This window comes from Pundamilia nyererei, unplaced genomic scaffold (assembly GCF_000239375.1).
Source record: "Pundamilia nyererei isolate P.nyererei 1_Seehausen unplaced genomic scaffold, PunNye1.0 scaffold00043, whole genome shotgun sequence".
In the NCBI taxonomy this organism is placed as follows: domain Eukaryota; kingdom Metazoa; phylum Chordata; class Actinopteri; order Cichliformes; family Cichlidae; genus Pundamilia; species Pundamilia nyererei.
In genome coordinates, this window is record NW_005187444.1 from 326,870 (window position 1) to 337,433 (window position 10,564).

The 10,564-nt window shown below is 39.5% G+C and overlaps 1 protein-coding gene across 3 annotated transcripts in view; it reads right to left on the reverse strand.

Annotated features, from left to right (window-relative positions):
* hmg20a (high mobility group 20A) overlaps positions 1 to 7,401 on the reverse strand; it is a 9,987-nt gene extending 2,586 nt beyond the window's left edge. Inside the window, exons 1-8 of one of the 3 annotated variants that reach the window (XM_005731413.2) lie at positions 7,271 to 7,400; positions 6,961 to 7,033; positions 5,229 to 5,318; positions 4,855 to 5,064; positions 3,653 to 3,785; positions 1,918 to 1,955; positions 814 to 889; positions 321 to 536 (exon numbers count right to left, since the gene is read on the reverse strand). In XM_005731413.2, the coding sequence (XP_005731470.1) occupies positions 321 to 536; positions 814 to 889; positions 1,918 to 1,955; positions 3,653 to 3,785; positions 4,855 to 5,064; positions 5,229 to 5,294 (739 nt within the window). In that variant the 5' untranslated portion in view covers positions 5,295 to 5,318; positions 6,961 to 7,033; positions 7,271 to 7,400. Of the gene's footprint in view, positions 1 to 320; positions 537 to 813; positions 890 to 1,917; positions 1,956 to 3,652; positions 3,786 to 4,854; positions 5,065 to 5,228; positions 5,319 to 6,960; positions 7,034 to 7,270 lie in introns of all 3 variants that reach the window. The other 2 variants (XM_005731411.2, XM_005731412.2) reach the window with 2 other exon arrangements.
* Between the last annotated feature and the right edge of the window lie 3,163 nt (positions 7,402 to 10,564).

Sequence of the window (10,564 nt, forward strand, 5' to 3'; positions counted from 1 at the left end):
CAATTTGGCCTTAAGTGGTGTTCTGGCCGACACACCGGGGTGACCGTAGTGCTCAAAGACTGAATCAGTGCCACAGCCGTGCCTATCTTTGATATCTCCACTACATCCACCTTTGTTGTAGCGTTCGTGTCACATTTTAATTACGCTGCTATGACAACAAGCATGCAAACAAGGGTTGTGAGGGAAAACCAGCCGATCCAAGTCAATCCGTGGCGACTCGGCCCAAGTAGGTACTAATGGAAAAAGAGCTTTATTAACGCGATCTTTGTTTGACACCTTTGTGAATGCCGGATCCACAGAATAGTGCTGGGTGCTCTCACCTGGCAGGGGTATAGTGGAGAAGCTAGAGCTGAGAGCCTGGCGCAGGGTCTCCAGGTGTTGGTGAAGGAGCCCGTTGCGTCCCCTCTCCTGCATGACGTCCCCTTCGAGCCTCTCTACAGCGCCGCGCATGCTCTCCACGTGCTTCTGCAGGGCTGCGTTACGCTCCTCATACTCCATGTTTGTCTTACGCAGCTGCCGCAGCTCAGCTTCACGTGCTGTTCAGGGAAACGTATGCAGAAGAAAGAGAACAGTGGTAGATCACAGGGGGAGCTCTGGGGCAGATGACACATCTACACATCAATTTTTCATTTGCTCTGAGAGTTTAGGACATCAGTGAGTTGCAAGCGGAGCTATTTTAGGACAGTGGCCATAAAGTGTGGTGGTCCTTAAAGTAGCAGAAGAATGTGTTTAGAAACTAGACAAATGGACACAAAGTTTAAAAACAAATAATCATTTTTAAGAAGACAGCAGGTTGGGATGGAGCTCTTTTACCTTTGCTGTGGTTTAGAAACTCCTCTGTGAAGATCGGTATGTCAAACACAGTTCTGTCCTTTCCTTCTGCATCCTTCTGTTTATAACCGGAGACAGCGAAACAGAAAGAGATAAGCTCAACGGTGAAAACACTTGGCCACGCAGACTGACAGCAAAGAGGTGGTCATTTATCTAGCTGGGCTGTGTGTGGGTGGGTAATTGATTTTATACCTAGCCACCGGGGAAATACAGTGATACAGTATAAGAAATGAGGAGGTAGACGTAATCTCATCAGTGGTGCTTCTACAATATCAAAGGCTCTGAAATGGTTTGCAATAAATTTGCAATAAAATACATTTTGAAACAGAAGCGCAAGACGCAGCACAGCTTTAATCCCCTCCTCTAAAAGAATCATCTTTCCTCACATCTTAACATAATGACATTAATGCTGAATCCTCATTAAATTCAAAACACTGGTATTCCCTCAGGAATCTGTGATTCCAAGTCAAGTCACCTTGGCTGTAACCCTTCAGAGTGTGCTGAAAGACTTACAAAGGAAACCTCTTAAACACACGCAGAACTTAATAAAAACGAATTACACAGTTAGTACAAGGCAAGCGTTTGGATCAAAAAAAAACACAGCACCAAAGAGGATTAAGCCCGCTTTAGTCACGCAACAATAGGCACTTAACACACAGAGCAAGATGAGGGCAAACAACCCAAGAAGTTTGCTGGGTGACAAAAGCCAGAAAACACACACATATTAAGAAAACTTTCAACTAATGACTAATTCTCTTTCATTTCATGCTATTACAGCTTCCTCATAAATACTAATAAAGAGACCATGATGGAAAAATTACATTAGCACCAATATAGATGTGATTCACAAAATGCCACATTTGCTTCGTTTTTCTGTAAATACACCATGACCCCAACATTTCTTCTGTTTGCTTTACAACCGCTAAAATGCTGACTAAGTACATAAAGTGCTCATGTCTTCCTCTTTACTCGACAATGATATCCCCCTCAACATAATGAGTGATCTTATCTCATTATTAACTTTGTGTTTGAAGTGTTTTAAAAGATAGAGTCAGAGTACGTGTGAACGAGCAGAGAGTCACTGACCTCGTGAAGGGCCTCGTTGGCTACCTGGTGTCCGACATCTGGAGTGGAAGGAAAGAAGCAAAGAGGACAGCCGATGATTCATTTATCTGGAGAGGTGTGTCTTTACCACAACACAAACTGACAGAGTGAACAAAAGTAGTTCAAGTAAGGACAGAATAAATCCCCTCAGTGCACTTTGTATTGTGAATCATCGGGAACAAAGCAGGGCATCAAGTTCAGATCACGTTCTCGTATTTTTTTTTCAAGAGCACAGCTGTTTGTGTCGTTAACATTTCTGGGATTTAAAAGGAGAGAGCTGAAGGAGAGGTAATGCCGCCCTTATGTCGAGCAAGCAAAGCAACGGCCTCTTGGCCTTACCTTGAACTGTTACTCATGAGCTCAACTAGGGCTGCACGATTTTGCATAAAATGAGAATCACGACTTTTTTGGCTTAGAATTGAGATCACGATTCTCTCACGATTTTCTTTTCCAGTATAAATATTTATTGCACTTATTAACTGCACATCAACTTCGTAACAGTTGAGACTGAACATAAAAACAATATATTGTTGTTTTTTCCCTGCTAATTTTAGCATCACACGGCACAGCTTCTGTATCACGTGGTATAAGACTCCGCCCTTGTCATTTGTTGAGCAGGAAGAGTGAGCGCTTGTTTTCATGCAGAGTACGTCCCGGATCAAAATGCGGTACAATCGTCATCGTCGTCTTTTTTTTTGGTTTATTTTTTAAATCGTTGTCATTTGGAAATGAGATCGCACATAAGTATGAATCGAGATCGCGATTTTCTAACGATTAATCGTGCAGCCCTAAGCTCAACTAAGAAGTTGCAAAGTATCATTTTCGATTTTTCCGCTGAATGAGGAAAAAACAAAGAATTGGTTGTGATTTATGTTTTACTAAATACTGAAATATGTTCAATTACTAAACTGTAAGCAGAAATATGTTAGGGGTCTCTGTTAATCAGAAAAGATTTGATAGTTTTGTTTTGTCACAATCGACTTAATGTGTATGCCTTATTAGTATTTTTATTCATTTAAGCAGAAAATCACAAAAATATTAATGAGAATTAGTGTCCGACTGATATTAGCCATTTACTGGTATATCTGCATTTGTATTTTTAACGTCCAATAAATATAATACATTTAAAATTTTAAAAAGGAGACGGGAAAAACACACTTGGAGCATGTTACGAGTGTTAATGTTGCGTATTTTGGCTAGGGAGTGTTAGGGAAATCTTTTTATTTTCCTCTGTATGTGTGTGGAAAAAAGAAAAAATATCAGCCAAAAATCAGTATTGATATCAGTCTTATAAATCCTATATTGGTCAAAAAATATATATCGACTCTAATGAGATATGATTTTACAAAGAAAAGCTCTAAATGATCATTTGGTTCTCTGTTCGAGGACTCCTTCAAAACTCAACATTTTCAAACTTCCATTTTGTGTGATAATGATTTGAAAAGACAAACAAGAACCACAAGAACACACTGAAGACTGCTCACTGTACGGTATGATTTTCATTAGATACACGTTCATGTGAGTCATCCTGTCTGGAAGGGATTTGCGCAGCAAAGAAAGGCTGGATTATCCAAATATCATCAGACAAAGGAAGTAACTCACTTGCCAAAAGCTTTCAAACAGCAGACCCTAATGGATGGTGGGCCACGAGCCAAACTTTTGATTTTCAGCATTCGATGCCAACCAGCCACCCTGCTGTTTTCTGACCAGATCTCACCTCCCCTGTGCCTCTTGCCCTTCTGCTTCTCCTGGACCTTCCTGGTGAAATGTTTGTAGGCCTCCGTCTTCTGGTACTTCTCCAGCTCTCGCATGTAGCGCTCCTTATCGCGCTCTGCCTCGTCCAAGTATCGCTGCAGAGACGAGAAACAAAGGTGAGAAAAGCCGGGGAGACTTAGATGCAAAGGCTGGAAATAAGATTTGTGCAAAATATGATGGAGGATGATTGTGGGTTAGATTGTGAGATGAGTGGGAGTAATTATTCCTAATCAGTATGAATTCTTTTCAACAAACTAAAAAAAAAACTGCAATTTTCCAATATTAATAACCTACAATCGCTCAATTCACAGAAGGGAGAAAAAGCATCTTGTAATATAATTAGAAGAAAAGCTTATTAAACCATCTCCATTCAGAGGTCTCGTCCTAGCGTACCGCCTAATCAGTCTGAGCTTTCGACTCTGTGTGAAACACATCGGCAGCAAAGTTGCACATGCTCTTTGCCAACTTTGGAAAACAAAACATGTCCAGACATTTCAAATATTCTCTGTAAAAATAGCAAGAAGAAAAACTCCCACACTGAATAGTATAAATACTTGATTAAGAATGAGGATTTTTCTTCTCTTTTGCTAGCATTTGTGAGCTGTTCATGAGAGCTAAAGGGACTCCAAAATGATTACGGTTCTGCCGGATCTTTAAATGTGCATCTTAAGCTCAGTGGTCCATCTATAGTTTGGGACTGGAATAAAAAAATGTATCTGTTAGAACAAAACTCCAAATGCTTCAATCATAAGACGATGCTCGTTTCTGCTGTTCTTGTATTGCATCTGAGGGCATCAAGCTTCGACAATACAATCTGTTAGAGGCCGTCAGAGTTTTTTTGTCAGCTGCAAACATGGATTCTAAGGGAACTTTTTCCCTAAGTCGTTTTTGTGCAAAGTGAAAAATTACTCTGTGTTGGCATGTTCCAGATGAATATTGCTTGCTTTTGTTCTCTTCATGTTCTTCCACTGCTTCCTCAAAAGCTGCACTCCATAGTTGGATGTGAGTGAAAACATAGAGATTTGTTTTTAAATCCTTTTGCAGGTAATCTTAAAACAGACTCGCATACAACTGGGAAAGAAATGCAAACAGAAATGTTTTGACACATGTCTCTCCACCACTGTGGGCTCACTGTGTAATCCTGTCTCAAACTTCTCTGCTGACCTGCTTCTCCTCGGGGGGCAGCTTGCTCCACTCGTTGCCCAGCATCCTTGTAATCTCTGGAAAGGGCACGTCTGGACGCTCTGCCCGTAGCTGCTCCCGTCTGTCGTTCATGAAGCGAACGTATCCTGTCAGGGGGGCCTTGGGAGCGTTGCTGTCCTTCATTGGCTTCTTCCTCTTCCTCCCCTTGGTCCAGCTGCCACGTCGGGGTTTCTGCCAGAAAACAAAAACAAACATGTTTTAAAGGTTCACGTAGGGGTTCTACCCTGATGTGTACTGGCAAGGCTTTCTTTTAGTGTGAACTGGAATTTTTTATTAATTTATATATGTATTTTTTTTTAAACGTGTCATTCGATATCTGTGTGTTCACCTCTTACCTCATCTCCGTTTCTCTGGCTGTTGTTGTCAGCATTGGCTCCAGGTGAGCCTGTCTGCTCATCCATGACTCTTACGATGGAAGATTAGATCTGGAGGAAAACACTAGATGTTAGAACAAAAAACATTTCACAGCAGACACAGCCAATAAACTATTTTAAAAAATGAATATACGATCTCAAAAGACCAATGTTTAGTTAACCTAAAGATCAGGTGAAAAACTAGGCCATAGATTGCTGCCCAAAGGTGGGTTAAGCATTTTGAGACTGATCGGCTTCTTGTCCAAACTCCACCCAGGTTTGGCTGCAAAACAGTCTCTTGGCCAGCCACATTTCCTCTAATAGAAATGTCTTGCTGCTATCAATCACAATTGAGCAAGTAAATGAAAAAAGAAAAACACAACACATTCACTTCTCAAGCACTAACGCAGCCTATTTTTAACAGCACAGCAGTGTGGCAGTATTGCCTTAAACTTGGAGATAAGAGAACACCACTCAACGTGCTAAAACACTCTCTCAATAAAACCGCACTCACTCACTGAATATCAGTGCTTAAAAAAATGAGATTAACTTGGAATCGCCATATTTTGGGAGCCTCTAACCCACTTGAAAACACTACAAAGCATCGGTGCAAAAAAACACCAAATGAATGGCGATAGCACGGAATTAAAACCTGTGCTGATTCAGGCAGCTGCAGCCCAGGTTGAGCTCTAAATATAGGAGCAACACTGTGCATTTTAACCTTTGACCTCTCCTTTGAAATGGGAAATACACCTCTTTAGCCTGGATGTGGTTTCTGCCCTCTGCCATTAAATACTGTGGGAAAAGTCACAGAGGAATTAGTCAGTCTACCTCAAAAAGCTCTTATGGAAAGCCCCCCCCCGAAGAGAAGGGTAAGCCAGGGTTTTCTTTCTTAGACTTTTTTTTAAGACCCTGAAAAAGTGATAATAAAATCCAGTCATTCTGCAAACTTATCCCCTGTCTGTCATCCAAGGAAGCTTATTTGATTTTACTTTAGGAGTTCTGGGTTAGGTTGTAAGACGCCGGGTTTGACTAAAAAAAAAAATCTCACAAAGAAGAAAAAAAGAGCACAGAAAAGACTAAACGATGCTCTGTGTAGCAGAAAAAGGCTATGCCACAGTGCCCTCTGCTGGACCTTAGCACATGATGCATGACTCAAAGCTCTTTTCTCCAGATAAAATGGTCCACTATCACAATCTGTGAGATAAAATATGATGTTTAATAGTTTCACTTTTTACACGGTGGCATATTCAAGCAGCATGTGATCACCACAAGGCATATACCAGAGTGCGCTTTGTCCTTTATTATAGTATACAGATTTACCTTGGTACAAGGAGGTACCTAGGCCAACCGATGTTCCTATATTTTACACAGCAGCAGCTATAAATTATTACACACCACAGGAAGCTGTTAGGTTTAGGAGCTCTCTGTCAGTCGTAACGACGTTTATATACGTGTATGTGGGATCTTCTCTGTGTGATAATCAACCATTAGCGTTTAGCCATTAGCGGCCTAACCCCTGAAGCAGTATGTTTAAACAGTAACACGCTACGCCAGATAGTGATTAGACTTACATTTAACTTACTGTAGCTAGATGTTTATGTGGGCTATTATACTGATGTATCGCTAAAATTAAATGAATAAACAATAATCCATTTGGTCAGCAGGAACAGCGAACTATACTGGCTGCTACATGATGCTAACATACACTTACTAGGCAAAGCTAACAGCTGCGACAGGCAAACTGCACTCTTGGGCTGTGTGTCAGCTGAATGGCAATCAATCGACTAAAAAAAAGGGAGACATATTCAAATGATAATTATCAAAAGTAACAAGCTAACACTAATACATTAAACTTCTTAGCTGATTGCGAAGTGTGCTCCTAGCTAGCGTTAGCAATCAATTAGCACGAAGATGGGTCATCGAAAGCCTTTGTTTTCATTTAAACTTGACATGTGATTTGATACATCAGGAATCTAAATATTTTATATGGATATAACGGAAGCCACTGTGTGGAAACTAACCTTAGATAACGCACCCTCTAGCTGGAGCTGCCCAGAATATTTTCCTAATCAAAACAATAAAAATGTCCACTCAGATAGAATCGCACCGGATAGACAGAAAGCAGCTCCTGATGTACTTAGTCCTAGACGGTTTTCCCTACGCGTATGATTTGATGTTTCATATTATCAATGCTTTTTTGGCAGTTGTGAGAAAAGCAATGTATTTATAGCGCAATGCGACTTTTCTGAATATATATATAATAGGCAATAAATTTATACATTTGACTGTAACTGGGTGGTCTCTGATTCCACCCATGCAAAACAAGCACGAGAAAAAACAGCATAAGAAACGAAAATTAGAAAATATTTTCTACGTGATGTCTTTAAAATCCACAAAAGGTGATTTTCTTTGATTCTATACAGCGAACTGCTCTATCCTTTCTAATTCTTGGTCTCATTTTTCTTCGTGTACCCAACAGACCACCCTCATGAGAACGCTACCTCCCCCTACTGTTGAGCATAAGCATTACATGTCTTAAATTGATACGTTTTTCAAAGTCAAATCTCTTGAGAAATTTCAAGCCTTAAGCCTTACTAATCAAACAAGTGAACAAGCTACAAACCAGAGCTTGTTAGAAGTATTTAATAGATGAGATGAAAATCTTTCTTCTGATTTGGGTTTCAGTTAGGAGTCTTTAGTCCTTTTGTAATTTATAAAACGATCCACATTAATTCAACCACTGTTATTTATTTTATTTAGCTTTTATTTAACTGGGAAATCCCTCAAGATTATTCTCTCTTTTGCAAGGGTGGCCTGTCCAAGATGGTGCACCATTGCAAAATTACAAATTATAAATGAATTATAACTCAGTACACATAAGAGGAAATAAAGCAGGTCAAAGTTAACACAACATGAACATAATATAAAAATAGAATGAATAAATACATAGAGTCCAGCTTATGAATAACACTCGCACTCTTCAAACACAGAAGACTTTATAATAGCTCTGAACTCTCCAAGGGAGACTAACACATTCAAAAAGAAGAGAAGTCTGCACTACCAAGTTCAGAAGAAATCCTACAGAGGAGTGCAAATTAGTAGCTGCTGTTTCAGGAGTTTACACAGATAAGAAAGGGTGTACAAATATACCAGTGCTGTTGTCTCCTTACAACAGCACAGCTTAATGAGGGACAAGAAACCAGATTATAAAATGATATTATTATGAAATGTAAAGTGCAGAGAAGGCAGCATCTATGTAAATATGTGAAAGGTAAAGGTGAGCATAATGAAGAGAATTTAAGAATGCACTAGGTGCTCTCTTACTAGGTGCATAAATACTTAAAAATTTGTTGGTTGATACTCTTTCAATAAAGTCTATGCCTAGCAAATAAAAACAAACATTTTGTAAGAGATCTGGATATGCTTTCTGGAAAGCAGCATTATGCAATGAAGCAATGATAACTGTGGGTGGCTGTAGCTCATGAGGTAGAACAGGTCACCTACTGATCGGAAGGTTAGTGGTTTCCTGACTCCTGGATGTCAAGTATCCTTACTTTATCCTTGTTCTGAAGGGTACTATCAAGACATTAACCCCACGTTGCTCTCCGATTCATCCATCGGAGTATGAATGTAGTTTAGAAGAAAGTGCTTGTGTGATTGGGTGAATGTGACATATTGTATAGAGCGCTTTGAGTACTCCAAGAGAGTAGAACAGCGCTATATAAGAATCAGTCCGTTTACCATCTGATCCAGACTGAAGCCAGCAGAGTAAAGTATTGTGTCACCTGCATAAATGTCCACTTTAGCTTCCCAACGTTATGAATAAAAAACAGAAAATTAAACAGAGCCATTATCAAAACAAACTAAAACTGAACTTTAGGGGATTCCTTTTGAAATGTTGACATGTATCCATCTGTATAAACATAGTGTTAATACAGATAGCTGGTTCAAGTAGCTCCTGAGCCATGCAATAGCCTCGTCACTGAAAGCAACATCACTGAGCCTAACAACAGCTTGGTCTACAGAATCAAATGCCTTTGATGGATTAGCAACCGAGGCGGCACAGATGCTTCCTGTCCAAGGAATTAATGATATTAATATAATTTGTCACCGACCTATTTGTTGTTACGGTACTATGACCTAGTCTAAAGCCAGACTGGGTTTCACCTACAGTCTTATTGTCAACCAAGCACTCTTTCAACTGAGAGTTGGATCCACATTGAAAGTGTGGATGCAGGGGGATAATTGTTTAAATCAGCGAGGCTCCCCAAATTTTAATAAGGGGCAAACACAGGCTGCTTTCCAGGTATTAGGGATCATGTTATTCTAGGGACTCAGATTAAAAACAGCTGTAACAGGCTCAATAATAAAATCAGCTGCATGCTTGAAAAGATAAGTATTTAGACTGTCAGGTCTAGATAACCCTTTTTAGATCAGTGGTTTCAAAGCTTTGAAAGTCACCACAGTCAAAACAGGTCTAAAGAAAAAAGGTTCTTTGAAAAGGCTAGATGACATTAAAAACAGAACACTTTGTCACATTTGTATTAAAAACAGAACTCGCTGTTCATTAAAATGTCCAACAATATCAGCTTTACTCTTAATCTCAACTCAGTTAATTAATATATAGTCAGGCAGGACTGGAGCAGAACTGGGAACATGACAGTAATTTGATCTGATTCCAAAATTTAGAGGGTTTATTCAGGTTTTATGGTGTTGTGACTTTGACTTTTGAGACTTAGACTTGGAAAAAGTTGCATGTAAAGTTATTACATTACACTGCTGATATAATTACTGTATAGATCATGTAAAAATACCTGTTCAAGATTATTAAAAATACCTTTGAAAAGCATAACAAGGTTGTGTTTCTTCTTTGTAACTAATCGTGGATTTGAGTACACATCCACGTAGGTGTAGATAAAATCACAGCTCTCTCTGTGGGTTAATGTGGGGTGTTCAAACAGTTTTGGTGTGAGAAACAGAACTAAAACCTTCGCTAAGATGCAAGATAAAAGCGTGTGCTTCCGAGAGGGAGAGCGAAACAGGGAAGGCTAATGCGCTAATTCTTAATTAACAGATCGTAAATCGACACCCAGGCAGGAGTAAACCAACTGTAGCTGCAGTCTAATTAAAACTTTGATTGTAATCTCACTGCAATTATCCTGAGGTAATCCAACCCAGTTCTTTGGCACAGATTGGGTGCATCAAGCCACCCGTTAGAGTTTAGAAAAGAGAGTCTTTATTTATTTACGTATTTATTTTACAATATCTTGTTCACACAATCACAATTTCAAATTACAGGCAATATGAGATCTCTA